Source organism: Hemiscyllium ocellatum, chromosome 8, assembly GCF_020745735.1.
Source record: "Hemiscyllium ocellatum isolate sHemOce1 chromosome 8, sHemOce1.pat.X.cur, whole genome shotgun sequence".
Lineage (NCBI taxonomy): Eukaryota > Metazoa > Chordata > Chondrichthyes > Orectolobiformes > Hemiscylliidae > Hemiscyllium > Hemiscyllium ocellatum.
Genome location: NC_083408.1, coordinates 26,592,952 through 26,610,755, shown reverse-complemented (window position 1 = coordinate 26,610,755; position 17,804 = coordinate 26,592,952). Strand labels below are relative to the sequence as shown.

At 44.1% G+C, this 17,804-nt stretch overlaps 1 protein-coding gene across 1 annotated transcript in view; it reads right to left on the bottom strand.

Annotated features, from left to right (window-relative positions):
- Window positions 1–15,913, bottom strand: part of LOC132818065 (cysteine-rich protein 2-like) — a 55,700-nt gene extending 39,787 nt beyond the window's left edge. Inside the window, exon 1 of the mRNA XM_060828714.1 lies at window positions 15,688–15,913. Coding sequence (XP_060684697.1) covers window positions 15,688–15,730 — 43 coding nt within the window. The 5' untranslated portion in view covers window positions 15,731–15,913. The remainder of the gene's footprint in view (window positions 1–15,687) is intronic.
- Between the last annotated feature and the right edge of the window lie 1,891 nt (window positions 15,914–17,804).

Below are 17,804 nucleotides of genomic sequence, written 5' to 3'. Positions count from 1 at the left end.
CAGCTCTGATCTCCAGCATCTGCAGACCTCACTTTCTCCATTAGGAAGGGTTGAGAGAGATATGGGCCGAACACAGGCAAATGGGATTAGTTCAGGTTAGGAAACATGGTCAGCATGGACAAGTTAGATCAAAAGGCCTATTTCTCTAAATCCACTCCCCAAGCTATAGCATGGATTAACTTAGCCCAGATCTCCGGGTCTCTTGTTTGCAGCAATGATAGCTTTCCTTTGAGAGAAGGAATAGGGAGAGCTCAAGTTGACAAGGAGCTGCTTGACATTACTGAGCAAGCTGACAGGGTCTGGGTGTTTGCATTGCAAGGTTTAAATTCTGGCCTGCAGAGCTTCAAATGGAACATGTAGACATCTGTCAATCTGTCAGCAGAGAGAGAGAGAGAGAGAAAGAGAAAGAGGAAAGAGAAAAGAGAGAGAGAGGAGAGAGAGAGAGAGAGAGAGAGAGAAAGACGTACAAACCTGTACCTTTAATATTTTACTGAGGCGTGTGAACAGACTAGCTTCAGCAAGAGGACCATAACATTAGCAACATGTTAATATCTGTCTGTTTGGGGACGTGTGTGTGTCTGTCTGTGGGTGCCTCTCTGCATGGGTGTGCGCAGCCTGAAATAAGTCACAGAGATCTACAGCACAAAACAGGCTCTTTGGCCCACTGAGACTGTGCCAATCGAAACAACCATCTAACTATTCTAATCCCGTTTTCCAGCACTTGGCCTATAGCCTTGTTTGCCTTGGCATTGATAGTATACATTAAATATTTCTTCAATGTTAAGAGGGTTTCTGCCTCACTGTCCCATATGGGCAGAGTATTCCAGGTTCCCACCACCCTCTGGGTGAAATTTCCTTTCCCTCCCAGTCTCCTCTAGATCCTCTGCCCCTTACCTTAAAGCCACGTCCCCTGGTCATTGATCCCTCCATCAAGGGGAAAGGTTTCTTCCTGTCTACTGTATCCATGTCCCTCTTAATTCTATCCATCTCAATCATGTCCCCGCTCAATCTCCTCTGCTCTAAGGAAAGCAACCACAGTCTATCACCTGATAAAGGAGTGACGCTCCGAAAGCTAGTGATTAAACCAATGAAACTTGTTGGACTATAACCTGCTGTTGTGTGATTTTTAACTTTGTACATCCCAGTCCATCACCAGCATCTCCAAATCATGACAGTCTATCCAATCTCTCTTCATAACAAACTCTCCAGCCTAGGCACCTCTCCAGTGCAGTCACATCCCTTCTATAATATGGATTCCAGCAGTGGACATAATAGGCTAACTGTGGCCTAACCAAGATTTTATACCAATTCCAGCATTTCCTCCCTGTTCTTAAATTCTATGCCTCGGCTAATAAAGGGAAGTATCACTTTGTCATCATAACCACTTTGTCTGCCCGTCCTGATATGCTAAGAGATTGATGTAAATGCACATCAGGGTCCATGTGATCCTCAGTGCTTCCTAGGATCACACTGTTCATCATGTATACACTTGCCTTATTAGTCCTGCCCAAGTGCATCACCTCACATTTATCCAGACTGAATTCCATATGAACACCAGTCAATACCCTCCTGTAATCTGAGGCGATCCTCCGCACTATTTACCACCCTACCAACTTTTGTATCATCCACAAATTTACTGATCAGCTCTCCTACAATCGAGCCTAAATGATTTACATAAAGTGCAAGCAGTCTTTAAAAAGAAGAGGAGAATCGATAAGGGAGTACACAGTATATAACTCTACTTGTGAGCATGTCTGAAAAGTGGGGTGGCGGGGCTGGGGGGTATAAATACAAGAAATTCTATTAACTATTAAATACTAATACTAATAAATACGGTCAGGATTGCAGAGAAGCTTCTGAACCCAAAGAATGGTGGGAATGTGGGGCTTACTCCCACATGAGAGTAAAGAAAATTACAAGAAAAGAGCCACTAAGGAGCAATTTGTGAAGTACCTGAGGGAAAAAGGAATGGTAGGATAAGGATTTGGGGACTTTGTGGTGCAGTGGTAGTATCCCTAGTGTCATAGAGCTGTACAGCATGGAAACAGACCATTTGTCCAATCTGTCTATACTGACCACTTTTCGTAAACTGAACTAGTCCCATTTGCCTGCATTTGGTCCATATCCCTTTAAATGATTCCTATCCACGTACCCATCTAAATGTCTTTTAAATGTTGTAATTGTACTCACTTCTACCACTTCCTTTGGCAGCTCATTCCATACATGCACCACCCTCTACATGAAAAAGGTGCACTTTATGGCCCTTTCATATCTTTCCCCTCTCACCTTCTGTTTTGGACTCCCCTACCCTAGGAAAAAGACCTTGGCTATTCACCTTATCTATGCTCCTCATGGTTTTATAAACCTCTAGAAGGTCAACCCTCAGTCTCCTACGCTTCCGGGAAATAAGTCGCAGCTTATCCAGCCTCTTCTTATACCCTCAACTTTCCAGTCTCGATAACATCCTGGTCAATCTCCCTGTGCACCCTTTCCAGTTTAATAACATCCTTCCTATAGCAGGGCGACCACAATTGTAGGCAGTATTCCAAACATGGCCTCACCAATGTCTTGTACAACTGCAACATGTCCCAACCCCTATACTCAGTGCTCTGACCAATGAAGGCAAGTGTACCAAATGCCTTCTTCATCACCCTGTCTACCTGTGACATCCTAAGTCAAGGCAGTAGGTCTATGTTCCAGATAAAATATCAATGATTACAGGTTAATGAAAAAGGGGGATAGATGGGAAGTAAATGCTGGACTAGACCAGATGGCACATTGAATGGTTTCTTTATGAATGTTTAAAATAATTTGATCGGTTTTGTAAGTACAATTTCCAACGCAGCAGGAGATATTCCCAGGAGCATTCTTAGCTGTAAACGCATGCACGCGCACACATATACACAGACTGTCAGACTCCACTACACTCCCCCACTCCAACAGTCTGCCCTCAACAGCAGTTGTCTGTGCTCCTTAAAACCCGGCTGCATTCCCACCAGCGGGAATTTCTTCCAAATGCCCACCCACAACTTCCCCCAGGCACAGCTGGCTGGAACCTAATCCTCCCTGGCGCCTGGGGTGTGCCCACTGTGATCAGGGACGTCCACCTGGCTACACAGTGCCAAGGGGGTGGGGGGAGGGGGTGTATGTGGGGAAACAGGAGAACCGGAACCAATCCAGAGGTTCACTGGGATTAGAGCTCAGATGCAGTGTCCTTTGACACTGTAATCGCTCCTTTTAATGCATGGAGCATGTGGTGTAAGAGACTGTATGGATAAAACAGAGACAGACACACTCCAGGAAAATCCAACAGCAGTTCCTGTCTTGCATTGCTAAAAATAAAAAAAAGGTTTTGCTTATTTATCCATTCCTATTCAGTTTCTTTTTTAAAATAAGAATGGTCCCAGCCAAACAGATGGGTAAAAATACCAAGAAGGCTAATGTTGAACATTAGAACTGTGAACAATCCCCCTATTCATGTGGTCCAGTGGTTATGTTGTTAGACTAATAATCCAGGGAATGGGAGCCTGAATCCAGCCCTGGCAGTTTGAAAAGCTGAAGTTAATTTAAATGGAAAATTGTGGAGAATAACATCAGTATCAGTATCCACAAAGCTGTGGCATTGTCTTACAAATAATCCAACTGGGGTTCCACAGTTGACAAAGCTGGTGGCTGTCACGTGATTGGTTTCTCCTGCACTGGTCCAAGTTTAGATCAGCTCCACAGGTTGTCAATGACATTTAAAAACCTCTATCACCCCAGACTCCAGTTTGAGAAGATACAGTCAGGACTGATTTGTCTTTCAAGTGGAACTCTTAATAACTGACCCCTGACAATGGAAAACAGCTAGATCTATAGGCTTCATCTGTTCTTGTATGAGCTGCTCCTCTCTCCAGCCTATTCCACCTCTCCGACCCTTCCCACTTTTATTGTCCCAGCTCATTCCCAATTCCCAGCTCAAGAACGCAAGGAACGACAGAGTTGTGAATGCAGTCCAGTCCACTATGCAATCCAGCCTTCCTTCCACGGACTCTGTCTACACCTCCTGCAGCCCAGGAAAGCAGCCAACATAATCAAAGACCACCCCCTCTCCCCCATTTCCCCCCCCACCCTCTGCCCTCCTGTCCTCCGCCCCCGCCCCCCCCCGCCCCCCAGGGGTCTTTATACTCACTTCCAATCTCTTCCGTCAAAGAGAAGACGTAATTGTCTGAACACACATACCAACAGATTTAAGAACAACTTCTTCCTCACTATTATCAGACTTATGAATGGATCTCTCATATATTAGGGTTGATTTTTCTATGCTCCCTCTCTGTGGCTGTAACATTATATTCTGCATTTTGAGAATCGACGTTTCGGACATAAGCCCTTCTTCAAAAAGAAGGGCTTATGCCCGAAATGTCAATTCTCCTGCTCCTTGAATGCTGCCTGACCTGCTGCGCTTCTCCAGCAACACATTTTTCAGCTCTGATCTCCAGCATCTGCAGTCCTCACTTTCTCCTATTCTGCATTTTGTTCTACTACCCTGTTGTACATATGTAAGGTATGATTTGTCTGGATAGCACACTTTCACTGTATCTCGGTACACGTGACAATAATAAATCAAATCAAATCCCAATCCCAAACACCTCTCCCCTCCAGCCCATTCACTCTTGTCAATGGTCGATCCACAATGATGGACTACCACTCTCTCACAAAGCTTCTCACTCCCTCCTCTCTCTCTCTCTCTCTCTCTCTATTTTACTTGAATGTCAGCCACACTTCCATCTTATCTTAACTGAACAGTAGCACACTCACCAAGTACTCAAACATGAATTCAGTTGGTGGATCAGTGTCTGTTAGTGACACACTTCCATTGACTCAGAGGAGAAAATTTAAAAGGAATTTGAGAGGCAACTTCTTCACGCAGAGGGTGGTGCGTGTATGGAACGAGCTACCAGAGGAAGTGGTGGAGACGGGTACAGTTACAACATTTAAAAAGGCATCTGGATGGGTACATGATTAGGAAGGGTTTAGAGGGATATGGGCCAAATGCTAGCAAATGGGACTAGTTCAGATCGGGATGTCAGGTGGCATGAATGAGTTGGACCGAAGAATCTTTGCTGTATGAATCTATGACATTATAAAGGACCCAAAACGTTCACAGTATTCCAGCTATGGTCTGACAAGTGCCTTGCCAAGTTTTAGTAAAATCTCCCTACTTTTATACTCCATTCCCTTTGAAATAAAGGCCAGCAGTCTGTTTGCCCTCCCATTCTTGTCCTCAATAGGTGGCCCACACAGCCCTGACAAAACCCAATGAAACCTACTGCAGTCCATGAGGCCTCAAGAGTCGAGACCTCCCATTTTTCTCCCAATGGTATCGATCATTTGTGATCCTGATTTCAGCATCTCTTTTAACATTTCAGATAAACATTATATTGGTGTAACTGGAAAATAGAAGAGTGAAGAGATTGTGAGACAGCCCAGATAGACCAAAATCCTGGGCTATACTCCAATCTTTGTAGTTACTTATTAACAATATAACCATCTCAGAAGGACTGGGTTGTATAAATAATGTGTAAAGCATTCATGGTCTCCAAGGGACTGCAGGCAGTAATCCCCAATTCTTAGCTTATGCTCAAAATGTTGACTTTCCTGCTCCTCAGATGCTGCCTGACCGCTGTGCTTTTTCAGCACCACAGTCTTGACTCTTATCTCCAGCATCTGACACCCTCACTTTCTCCATTCCATAATCCAGTCAACATTTTTCACTGGAGCATCTGAAGGTGATCTTATAAAATCATAAGGGGCATAGGTAAAGTAAATAGCAAAGGTTTTTCCCCCAGCATAGGGGAGTCCAAAACTAGATGGCATAGGTTTAAGCTGAAAATGTGTTGCTGGTTAAAGCGCAGCAGGTCAGGCAGCATCCAAGGAACAGAAAATTCACCGTTTCGGGCACAAGCCCTTCACCAGGCATAGGTTTAAGGTGAGAGGGAAAAGATTTAAAAGGAACCTGGAGGGCGATGCATGTATGGAACAAGCTACCAGAGGAAGTAGTGGTGACAGGTACCATTACAACATTTGAAAGACATTTGGAAAGGTACGTGGATAGGAAGGACTTAGAGATATAGGCCGAACAATGGCAAATGGGACTAGTTCAGTTTAGGAAACCTGGTCAGCATGGGACGAGTTGGGCTGAAAGATCTGTTTCCGTGCTGTATGACTCTAAGTTCTAAACCATCGACACAGCAGGGAGCAACTGAATACTTTTGTGGATTCATGGACAGTTTATAAAATATCAGGCACCCGAGCAACAGGCATTGAAAGATCATCCCTGTTCTGGCACAATGCGGTCTTGTTTATTCTTTCCCCGGAGGAAATGGAGATGGATAGCAGAGATTCCCAATGGAAATCTGAAAAGCTCGCCAGCTAACAGTCACAAGGAGACGGGATGACAGGTGGGTGATAAAAGACACCCTTGTATTCCTCCCTCCCACACTGACTAACTGCTATGGCAAATCCCTCACTGCAGCCGTTCCATTTGGCTTCTGTTCCCCTCTGGCTGACATCGTTTAATCAAAAAAACCCAAACATTTTAATATTTTACTGTGCGGATAACATTTGTCAGAACTGCTCCCAAAATAAACCAGCCCTCACAATGAATAATAGGCTGCCATCTCCCCTCACCTTCCACTGTTGCGTGACTCTGCACTGAGCCAAGGATTCTGTTGAACTAAAAGGGCATTCATTCAGAAAGGTTTGGACAGGAGTCAATTCGGTTATAACCCAGCTGTTGTACTCGGAGAAACCCTGACAGCCCATTCTCTGTCATTAGCAATATCATAATCACATCATTCCCAAGAGCTGTGTAGCTTTCCCTCCCAGTCCCAAAATAATCCTTCATTGTTGCTTCCTCCAAAATCAGGCTATTGCTATTAATTTGCTAGTCTGTTGCCATGACAACCCAGCATAGCCCATCTGCTCCATCCTAACTCTGTCTAGCATTCCTCAGAGATTGCAATCGTCCATCCAGTTATTTATAAGAATACCAGATGACAGTAGAATTTAACATTTCAGGACAGCATCCACAAACAACTCTGAATCTGTTTCCTGCTCTTCAAAAAGAATTCATTGCCCTAGGTGGGGGGAGTGCTCAGGATGTACCGTGACCGTGAAAGATGCTGTACCAATGCTAGTTCTTTCCTGCTGCTGGGATTCGAAGCCTCCAGCCCAAAGTGCGATGAAAAGAGTGAAGCTCTACATGGTTTACTCATGGAGCAGTGATTCAAGTTTCTATCCAGCTACAGTCCCACTAAAAATCATTAGGAGTTTTCAATTTTTGCGTGGTATCCACTGTTTATTCCATGCAGTGCAACATTTACAGTTTAGTAAAATGTTAAGATGGCTTTTTATTTACTCACGATCTACTGCTGCTACTTTCCATACATCTCTATCCATCCCTTGCTCACACCTTTGGGAAGCATATATTGTGCTTGGAGGGAATACAAGAATAACACCTGGACTTCAGAGGTTAAGTTTGAGGAGAGGAGAGTTTACACAAATTAAGCCTGCTTTCTCTAGAACTTAGAAGGTTAAGGCGTGATCTGATTAAAGTCTTCAACATAGTAACAGGAAAGGACAGGGTTGATAAAAATAAACTATTTCCACTGCTTGGGGGTTCGAGAATGAGGGGGCATAGTCTGAGAATTAGGTCCAGAGTGTTCAGGAGAGATATTAGGAAACATTTTTACACACAAAGGGTGGGAGATGTTTGGAACTCTCGTCTACAAATGGCATTGGATGCTGGATCAGTTTTTAAATAGATTAATTTTTGTTAAACAAAGATATTAAGGGATATGGGCCAAAGGCAGGTATATGGAGTTAGACCACAGATCCACCACGATCTCAGCGAATGGCGAAACAGGCTCTGAATGGCCTACTCCTGATCCTCAAATGTTCTCTGCAGCAAGCTAATGAGTAACTGCAGCAAAGAAGGACAAACACATTCAGCCTTCAGCACAGCAGTGTAGTCAGTCATGTTATCCCTCTCTATCTCCTTAGCCCCACGTGCTGTCAATTCTTTCTATAAAAATTTGTTCCTGACCTCAGACGTTCCACGGCGACTTGCACCAATGAAGTACTTTCGCTCCTAATTCCTATGTTCCTATGACTTCAGGCTCACACCTTGGGAGTGAGGCTTTAACCCATAACCTCCTGACCATAAGGCAGGGAGCCACCGCTGAGAAAAGACCAATAAAAGGATTTTGTCAACATTGACTCAGTGGCCCATCAGCAGATATTTAAGGCGAGAGGAGAAAGATTTATAAAAGGACCTGAGGGGTAAAGGATGGGTTTATGAATAGGTAGGGTTGAGAGGAATATGGGCCAAATGCTGGCAAATGAGACTAGATCAGATTGAGATATCAGGTAGATGCAAATGAATTGGACTTTAAACGCATGCCAATATATTTCCCAGCAGCCAGGGGTGAAGGTTCAATAGACACTCGCAACCTCCTACTCTCAAGTTGTCTCTCCACCCTGGAGTGCTGCTTTATCCATTATTGGTTTCTGTGATTTACTACTGTAACTAATCAGTCTCATTTCATTTTATAACAAAGGCTGCTTATTTTCATAAAACAGTACAGAAATTCTATAACAGTCTGGAGAAGCTGGCAAGTAATCCTCCCCACATTAATGCCTCAAGTTGTAAAATATCTTCTGATGGGTCGTTGAGCAGGTTTGTAAAAAATAAAGCCAAAGGAATTTTTCCCTGTTTTGGTCCCTTGTTCATGGGTGTAGCATGCTAGTTGCTGGCTAGAATGGCTCGAGTTATGTTTCCACAGCTGGACTGCACTAACAAGTATATCAATGCTCACTAAGTTAGAAAGCTCTGCTAAATTAGTGGGTTTCAAACTATTTGCAGGGAGAAATATCTGCAAGCTCAAAGAGCTGTCCAAAAAATAATCCTGTGCCCCAGAGCTCCCCAGCTACTGAAATCCTGAAGAAATCCTACAAATATTCTTCAAATGCTCGTCCTTCCCTCCCGAGGGAAAAAACCCTCATTTGTCTCTGAAAGGTGGTATGCTGAAGGCTGTAGAGTCAGCCACCCTCCACCCTGTCTGGGGGACTCAAACCCCTTAACTTTCAGACTCAAAGGTGAGAGCACTACCCACTGAACAGGGGCGGATACCCTGAAAACAAAACAAGCTAGCAATTCTTTCCCAATATTCCCCCAACTATTGATGAACTTACTATTGGCAGCAAGCTTTGACAGTGTGCGTTAGCCACTCCAAAAGTGGCCTGGCAACATAAGAATGACTGGATAAAGAGAAGGCACTCTGACATTGGTTAATCAGGGTGATCCATCTCTAGCTATGAGTCTACAACAGAGTGTATTGTACTGATGCAACTCCCAGTCAATGGAGAGTTTTAGGAAATACTGGCTCATTGTCACCTCCTGCTCCCAAAGAGGCTACCCAGGCCACAACACTCAAATTGCTCAGTTACTGGAATGATAAGGAGGAGGAAATGTTAATGTGACATTTGAACGTTTAAATAACACCATGTGGGCTGCCAAAATGCAGGGCGTAGCAGATGATATGAGATAGCCACAATTCTCAGCTTGCCTGCTTATTCTGTCGTCTCCTTTTTGGCCCCTAATGGGTTTGAGTTATTTATTGTCATGTGTACCTCATTACAGAAATACAGTGGAAAGTGTTGTACAGTGTCACCACTCTCTGACGCCATCTTAAAACACAGAAAAATAAACCAAAACACAGAATATAAAGGCAGAAAAATGAGGAAATAAAGCAACTGTCCAACTTTACAGTACTTCTTGTAAAGGAATATGGGCCAAATGTTGGCAAATGGGACTAGATTAATTTAGGATATCTGGTCAGATTAGACTGCAGGGTCTGTAATCATACTGTACACCTCTATGACTCTAAGTGCTTTGTCACCGACCATAGGCCTGGTAGCCAGACTCAAGTCCCCTTTGCCACGTCACCGCTGCTGAAACAGAAGCCAACACTCTTCGACACCATCTCGCTTTCACCGATGCCCTCGCTGGACCTCGCCAATACAAACTGTGGCCCTTTAAGTACTGCTTAATTGGAGTTCGATCTCTCCAATTCCTCCCCACCTCAAATCCCTCTGAGTCTCCTTCCCTCAGCGGCATCACTAGTCAAGAATCAGTCGCTCTTTGTAGAGATTAAGAACACTCACCAAATAGGAAGCAGGGACATGGCAGAATTTGCACCCTTGCAAACGTGTCCAGTGTAATGAATAAAGCATCGGCTTTGTTATTAGGGGCATACAATTCAAGAACAAGGAGGTGATTTTAAATTTGTACAAGGCACTTGCTAGACCTCAGCTGGACTATTATGATGTAATGTGGCACCTGCAACTATACATGAAGGATGTGAATGCATTGGAGTGCAGAGATGATTTGCAAGAAGGGTTCCAGGAATGAGAAACTTCAGTGGTGAGGACAGATTGAAGAACTTGGGACGGTTCTTCTCAGAGAAGGTGACCGAGAGGGAGATTAGATAGAGGTTTCGAAATCACGAGTGGGGGCTGGATAGAGTAGATAGGGAGAAGCAGTTCCTACTTGTAGAGGGAACAAGAGATTTAAAATAATGCACAAATTAAACAATGAAATTATTTTTTCCTCTCGGTGAGTAGTTAGGGCATGGAATGCACTACCTCGAAATGTGGAGGAAATGTACAGGTTCAACTGAGGCATTCAAGAGGAGCACTGGATGGTTATTTGGATAGAAATGGTGTGCAAGGGATGTGGGGATAAGGCTGGAGATTCACACTGGGGAATAGAAGCAGTGCAGGCACGATGGGCTGAATAGCCTCTTCCTGCACTGTATTAATGCATGATTCTATTATCCCACCTGGGTGCGGATCAGTATTATTAGATTAGATTCCCTACAGTCTGGAAACAGCCCAACAAGTCCATGCTGACCCTCCAAAGAGTAATTCACCCAGACCCATTCCCCTACCCTATATTTACCCCTGACCAATGCACCTGACATTATGGGCAATTTAGCATGGCCAATTCACCTGACCTGTACATCTTTGGACTGTGGGAGGAAACTGGAGCACCCGGAGGAAACCCATGCAGACATGGGTAGAATGTGCAAACGTCACACAGACAGTCGCCTGAGGCAGGAACTGAACCAGGGTCCCTGGTGCTGTGAGGCAGCAGTGCTAACCACTGAGTCACCGTGCCACTCCTCCCTAATCTGGCAAAACCAACAGTGCTTCTGCGTTTCCCCGAGATTTATTATGGAATTCTGCTAACATGTTAATTAGAAAGAACGTGAAAGCAAGCTCGCAGTAATCCCAGGCCTCAACTCAATTCTTACTGGAGCATAGGGTTACTGAATTGCTACAGAGTAGAATGTTGCTGTTCGGACCCACCTTGCCTGCATTGGCATCCCCCCCATCTCCTCCTGTTGCTTCCCCAGGGCCATGTACTGACACTAAACTAAGGAATATTTTTGACAGAGCTCCGTCATTGGCTGAGTAAACCACTGACATTGGAGTGGGCGGGGAAAGGTGAGTGAGAGATTGAGGAAGAGCATGAGTTCAAAATTGGAAGAAAGTGAAATCTGAATTCAATTAATAAATCTGGAACTCAAAAGGTTAGCCCATTGGCCACCATAGAATCATAGAGGTTTACAGTACAGGGTAAAAAAAAAGGCCCTTCAGTCAATCTGGACTGTGCAGGTTATAAAATATCCTTATTTCTAGATAGGACAATACTGTGACTTTAAGAGATACATTTTGTCCTTTTTTATATGAAGACAGGTTGAAACAGAGGTGCTGAGCGGTCTGTTCTGAGCCAATAAAGTAAACAGGATTTTTTCTTAAAAATTAGGACAATAGAAGCAGCCTGAATGAGTGGGGGTCAAGCACCCACAAAATCAGGATTTTAGTTTAGCTTTCAGTAGCTGTTGGGGTTTGGAAGCTGAAACACATCTCTCCCAGCTATAGCAAAATATTTGTGTTCTTTCTTTCTCACATAGATTTCTCTTGACGTTCTTTCCTCCTAGATTGAGGTACATTGCACACGAATTGTTTCACCGAATTTGCCTTTGCCAAGAGTGTGTTTATGGGATTTTACTATCTTGGAAGAGTTAATCAATGGCAGTTAACATTTTTTATTAATATAGAATTCCCACAGCGTGCAAAAAGGCCATTCAGCCCAACAAGTCCACACCAACCCTCTGAAGAGCATCCCACCCAGAGCCAATCCTATAATCATGCATTTCCCATGACTAACACACCTGACACATCTCTGGATACTATGGGTAATTTAGCATAGCTAATCCACCTAATCTGGACATCTTTGGACTGTGGGAGGAAACTGGAGTACCTGGAGGAAACCCACACAGACATGGGGAGCATGCACAAACTCCACACAGACAGTCGCTGGAGGCTGGAGTCAAATCCAACTCCCTGGCACTGTGAGGCAGCAGTGCTAACCACTGAGCCTCTGATAATATGTATTACCTTAAGTATTTTGATAGAGTTATGGTTGAGCTAATTTTTTTTATTTTTATATTGTCTGTATATTAACTGGAGTATAAGAATAAAGGGCATTTTGTTTCAAGCCTGGCAGTTTGATCAGTTGAATTGCAGTTGGAATTTGTGGTCTAGGCTATCATCTTAATACATTTTGAGGGGGTTTGTCTGGTCTGTAACATATACAGCAATCAGTCTCTCCCCAATGGGGAAACTGAACCTCAGTCTCCCAGCAGGGACTCTAACCACTCTGCTTGTGACAGTCATTGCTTATTGTCATAAAAACACACTAATGCTCTTTAGGGAGGGAACTTTGCTGTCCTCACCCAGATGGACCTACAGTGACAGGTGCCTCCTTACTGTCTGTGTGGGGTTTGCATATTCTGTTTGCATGGGTTTCCTGCAGGTGCTCTAGTATCCTCCCATGGTCCAAAGATGTGGTTAGATGGATTTGCCATGCTAAATTGCCCACAGTGTACAGGGATGTGCAGGCTAGGTGGGTTAGCCATGGGAAATGTAGGGTTACAAGGATAGTGTAGGGACAGAGGTCTGGGTGGGATGTTCTTCAGAATATCAATATGGAGTCGATGGGCTGAATAGCCTGCTTCCACACTCTAGGGATTCTGTGACTGTCTTATTTTGAAGGGTAATTAAACAATCATTCAAAGGTGAATTAAGAACAGGCAACAAAACTACACCACTGCCACTCATATCTCAATAAAGGAATATTAATGCACGACAAAATGTACTTTGAGACAATTATGGTTAAAGCAGAGATGAAACCAGATCGCCTTACGAACAGCTTTCTCAGTTAGCAATGCATGTGAGCACAGGTGGAGCTGCTGGGAGGTCCTGCCAAAGGCGTGTATAAAATTACACTCGTGTGTCAGGCTGTCAGAGAATTGCTGAAAGTGAGTTGCACATTCCCACACTTAATCAACAACAGACGTCAGATTGACTGGAGTCCACAAGTAAGCCCCAGGGACAATTAAGCTTCAAGTGTCAAGGGAAGAGAGGACATTGCTCCTGCAGAGTGTGCAGAAGGGTCACAGCAGGCAGATTGCGTTGTTTCCTCCTGCAATTTTGCAAAAAAACTTTCTCCAATTCCCTTTTGAAAGCGATGACTGAAGTTACTTATAGATAACAGGTCAAAGCTCCCAATATTTCCCAAGTTTAAATCAATTCTCACAGTCATAGAATTGTTGCAAGGCCATTTGGCCTATTCTGTTCATACTAGCTCGAGACAGTAGTTTAACAGTGCCAATCTTTCCCTTTGAACCTTGCACATTTGTTTCAGTAGAAACAATCATCTAATGTTCTTCTTGAATGTCTCAATTGAACCTGCCTTCACCACATTTCTAGGCAGTGTATTCCACACTCCAACTACCCACTGTTGGAATACGTATTTTCTTGCATTGTATTTGCTGGTTTTGCAGAACAGTTTGAAACCATACCCTCTGGTTCCTGATTCTTGATCCTTTTACAAGTGGGATCAGTTTCTCCCTTTCCAGATACCTCATAATTTTGAAAAATGCTCATCAAATCTTTTCTTAGCCATGTCCCCTCCCAGCGAAACAGACCCAAGCTTGTCCATTCGATCCCTGTAACTGACGTGCTTCATCGCTGGGATGATTCTTATTTTGTCAATCAAACTTAACAGCAGTGCAACCCCCTCAATGGTACCTGGGCTGAAGCTCAAACTTAATATTCCTACCCAGAACCTGACCCTGGATTTTTAAAAAAAACTAAGGGGCTAGATTGGAAACAGTGTTCACTGATCCCAGGGCTGGGGTAGAAAGAAACATTGTTGATTGAAAATCACAGGCTGAAATACTGTGATTGTTTGATTCTGGGATAAATAAATAGGGGTGTTTAACATGAAAGACAGGTGAAATCAATTGATTTCTTGCCCAGAAATGCAGGGTGAGACACAAATGGGTGGGGATGGGAGACTGCCAAATAATCATGACTTCAAATTCCTCTCTTAACTTACACAGTATTCTGTTCACAAAGTCGTGATCTGGAATGAACTGTGAGTGGCTAGTGGGAAACCCGATCACTAATCATTTTCAATAAGCATTGGATGAATATCCAAAAAGGAAGACAACGATTTTATATTACATATATTGGCAATGAGGCTAGAGCTGGGGAAGGCAGCTAAACACTCCTTCAGTGAACACATCCATTGCTGAAGATTACAAAAGAAAAGCAATTGCACGTTTGAACACCGGTTTCACCAGTTAATGACAGAAAAAAAATGGGCATTTTATTTAAAAAGGATTTTGATCCATTTCAAGTCTAGCCTCTGAAGGATCAAAGGTTGTGACGGTGTGGGGATGGGCACACACCCTGAGTATCTGAGATAGAGGCAGTCTCTCAGTGTGCTTCCCAGATTCTACCCCGCCCCTCCCAGGGAATGGGGGTGAGGAGGGTAATTTTTAAAAAAAACAAATTGGTTTCTCCCTCCCTCCAGTTTCACTCAAGATAGTGCAAGCAGGAGGAGGCGGCCACTCGCCTCCAGCACTGGCTCTCGGAGACATTTGAACTCGGTCTCCTGCATTCTCCCCTTCCCTGCCTCCTGTTCGCCCTGCACCCTCTTGCAATGAATGGCAAGTCATTTGTTTCAAAATCCAGTATCGCTTCCAAGGTCTCCGTACAGCTAACAGCATCCACATTTTAAAAAAAACACACACACACACACACAGCAATGAGTTTTCAAACCAGAATTGCAAGACAAAAATGAGTTTGCAAACCATAATTACAAAGAAATAAAAATGTGTTCAGAACAAGACTGAGAGATTCCCCCTTCCTCCCAGTCTCTGTAATAAACCGCACACCCACCCACTAAAATCAGTAATTACAATAAACATTAGGTTTTTAAAAATTGTTGAGGATCAAAGAGGAGTTAGTTCTGTTCTCAGTCTCTTGTTTGGGGGTGGGGGTGGGGGGGGGTGGAGGAGATTAATATTGGGATTAGTGCCGGTTGAGGTAGCTCCTTTCTGCCTCAGTATTGCAGTCACTGACTGTAAAAGGGATACATTGGTAGCCGCCTGACACTGCACCGACAGACCTGAGTATAAGCAGTGAGCCTTTTCTCTCTCCCTCTCTCCATGCAGCCTGCTATCTGCCACGCTGCTCTCCCCATGGTTACGGTTACTCCATACTTACCGAAGTACACAGTCTTTTCGCATTTCGGGCACTTGGATGCCATGTCCTTTGCTGTTCCTCGCTTCGCTTCTCTCTCTCGTATGTGTGTCTGCTGTCTCACTCACTGCACCGCTTTCACAGCTCTTTCCGCCACCCCATTCACTGGCTCCCGGCGCAACACCCTGACTGTGTTTGGTCACACACCCCATGTCAATCAGTGGGACTTCCCCTCCCACTGAACGACTGGAGACCGAGAGGGAGAGAAAAAAAACAACGGTCCATGTTGAAACGTTTTTAACAGAAGAAGCGAATGCAACCTGAGATTTTCTTATCCACACAGCAGGTAGTTAGGGTGTGGAATGCACTGCCTGATATTTGGTGGAGGCAGGTTCATTTGAGGCATTCAAGAGGGAATTCGATAAAAACGGAGTGCAGATGTATGGGGTAAAGGCAAGGAATTGTTACAAAATCAGAACACTGACAGAAGCGGTGCAGAGACGATGGGCTGAAAGGCCACCTTTCTCACAGTAACATTTCTGGGGATCACTGAACCCGAAACGATGTTTTCTCTCCGTAGATGCTGTCAGACCTGCTGATTTCCTTCCCCCCCCCCCCCAAGTAATTTCTGTGCCCCCGTGACAGCCTCCTGCAACAAAACAGCAGCTTTCACCCTCTTCATCAATTACCCACTACTGCTCTGGCATTTTTTTACCCCACCTTCTTTACAATCCCCCCCACCCCTCAGGCAAACTAAAAATGGAAATAACAACTTGCGTTTCTCTAACGCTGGTCCCAAGCTTGAGTGAACTGCTTCACGGGGCAATTAAACATCTTTGAAGTGTTTGAATGTAGCAAAGAAGAACAAGCAAGCTCTCAGAGTCACCCTCTGCTTTATTCGAGCAAATATTGATCAGGACTCTTTTTTTGAATGACTGTGCATGAATATTTACTTCCATTTAATTAACTCGCTTTCATCAAACGAGAACCTTAGTTATAGAGGGTGGAATTTTTAAAAAAAACTCAGTTAAATGTCCATAGTAGGCATTGCTCTGCCATTTAAAGCTGCTGTGACAATCCTGAACTTTTCTACAGTTAAAAATAGGGCTTTGGACTGTGCTGTCGAAAAGAAACACTCAGGGTTCAGGTACATGATTCTATGAAGTTTGCATCACGTGTACATAGGGTGGTTAAGAAGGCATTCAGTATACTTGCCTTCATTGCTCAGCCTTTTGAGTATAGGAGTTGGAACATCATGTTGAGATTGTACAGGGCACTGGGGAGGTCTCTTCTGAAGTACTGTGTGCACTTCTTATGTTATGGGAAGGATATTATTGAACTGGATAGGGATTTGAAAGATTTACCAGAATGTTGCTGGGAATGAAGAGTTTGAGAGGCTGTATAAGATGGGTCTTTTTTCATTGGCGGATAGGAGGTTGAGGAGTGACCTTATAGAGGTTTATAAAACCATGAGGGGGATAGATAAGATATCAATTCCCTAGGATGGGGAAGTTTAAAACTAGGGAGCATATTTTTATTTTCCCTAGAGAGGTGAAAGATTTAAAGCAGACTTGAGGGGCAATGTTTTCACACAGAAGTTGGTTTGTATGTGGAATTAAGATTAGATTAGATTACTTACAGTGTGGAAACAGGCCCTTCGGCCCAACAAGTCCACACCGACCCGCCAAAGCGCAACCCACCCATACCCCTACACCTGCACCTACACCTAACACTATGGGCAATTTAGCATGGCCAATTCACCTGACCTGCACATCTTTGGACTGTGGGAGGAAACCGGAGCACCCGGAGGAAACCCACGCAGACACAGGGAGAATGTGCAAACTCCACACAGTCAGTCGCCTGAGTCAGGAATTGAACCCGGGTCTCTGGTGCTGTGAGGCAGCAGTGCTAACCACAGTGCCACCGTGCCGCCCCAAAACTGTCAGAGGAAGTGGCAGATGCAGGTACAATATTGAAAAGACAGTTGGACAGGTACATGCAGAGGAAAGGTTTACAGGGACATGGGCCAAATGCAGGTAAGTTCAGTTTAGGAAACTTGGTCAGAATGGATGAGTTGGACTGAAGAGTCTGTCTCCATGCTGTATGACACTCTAACTCCACCTATCCAAATGATGATTATT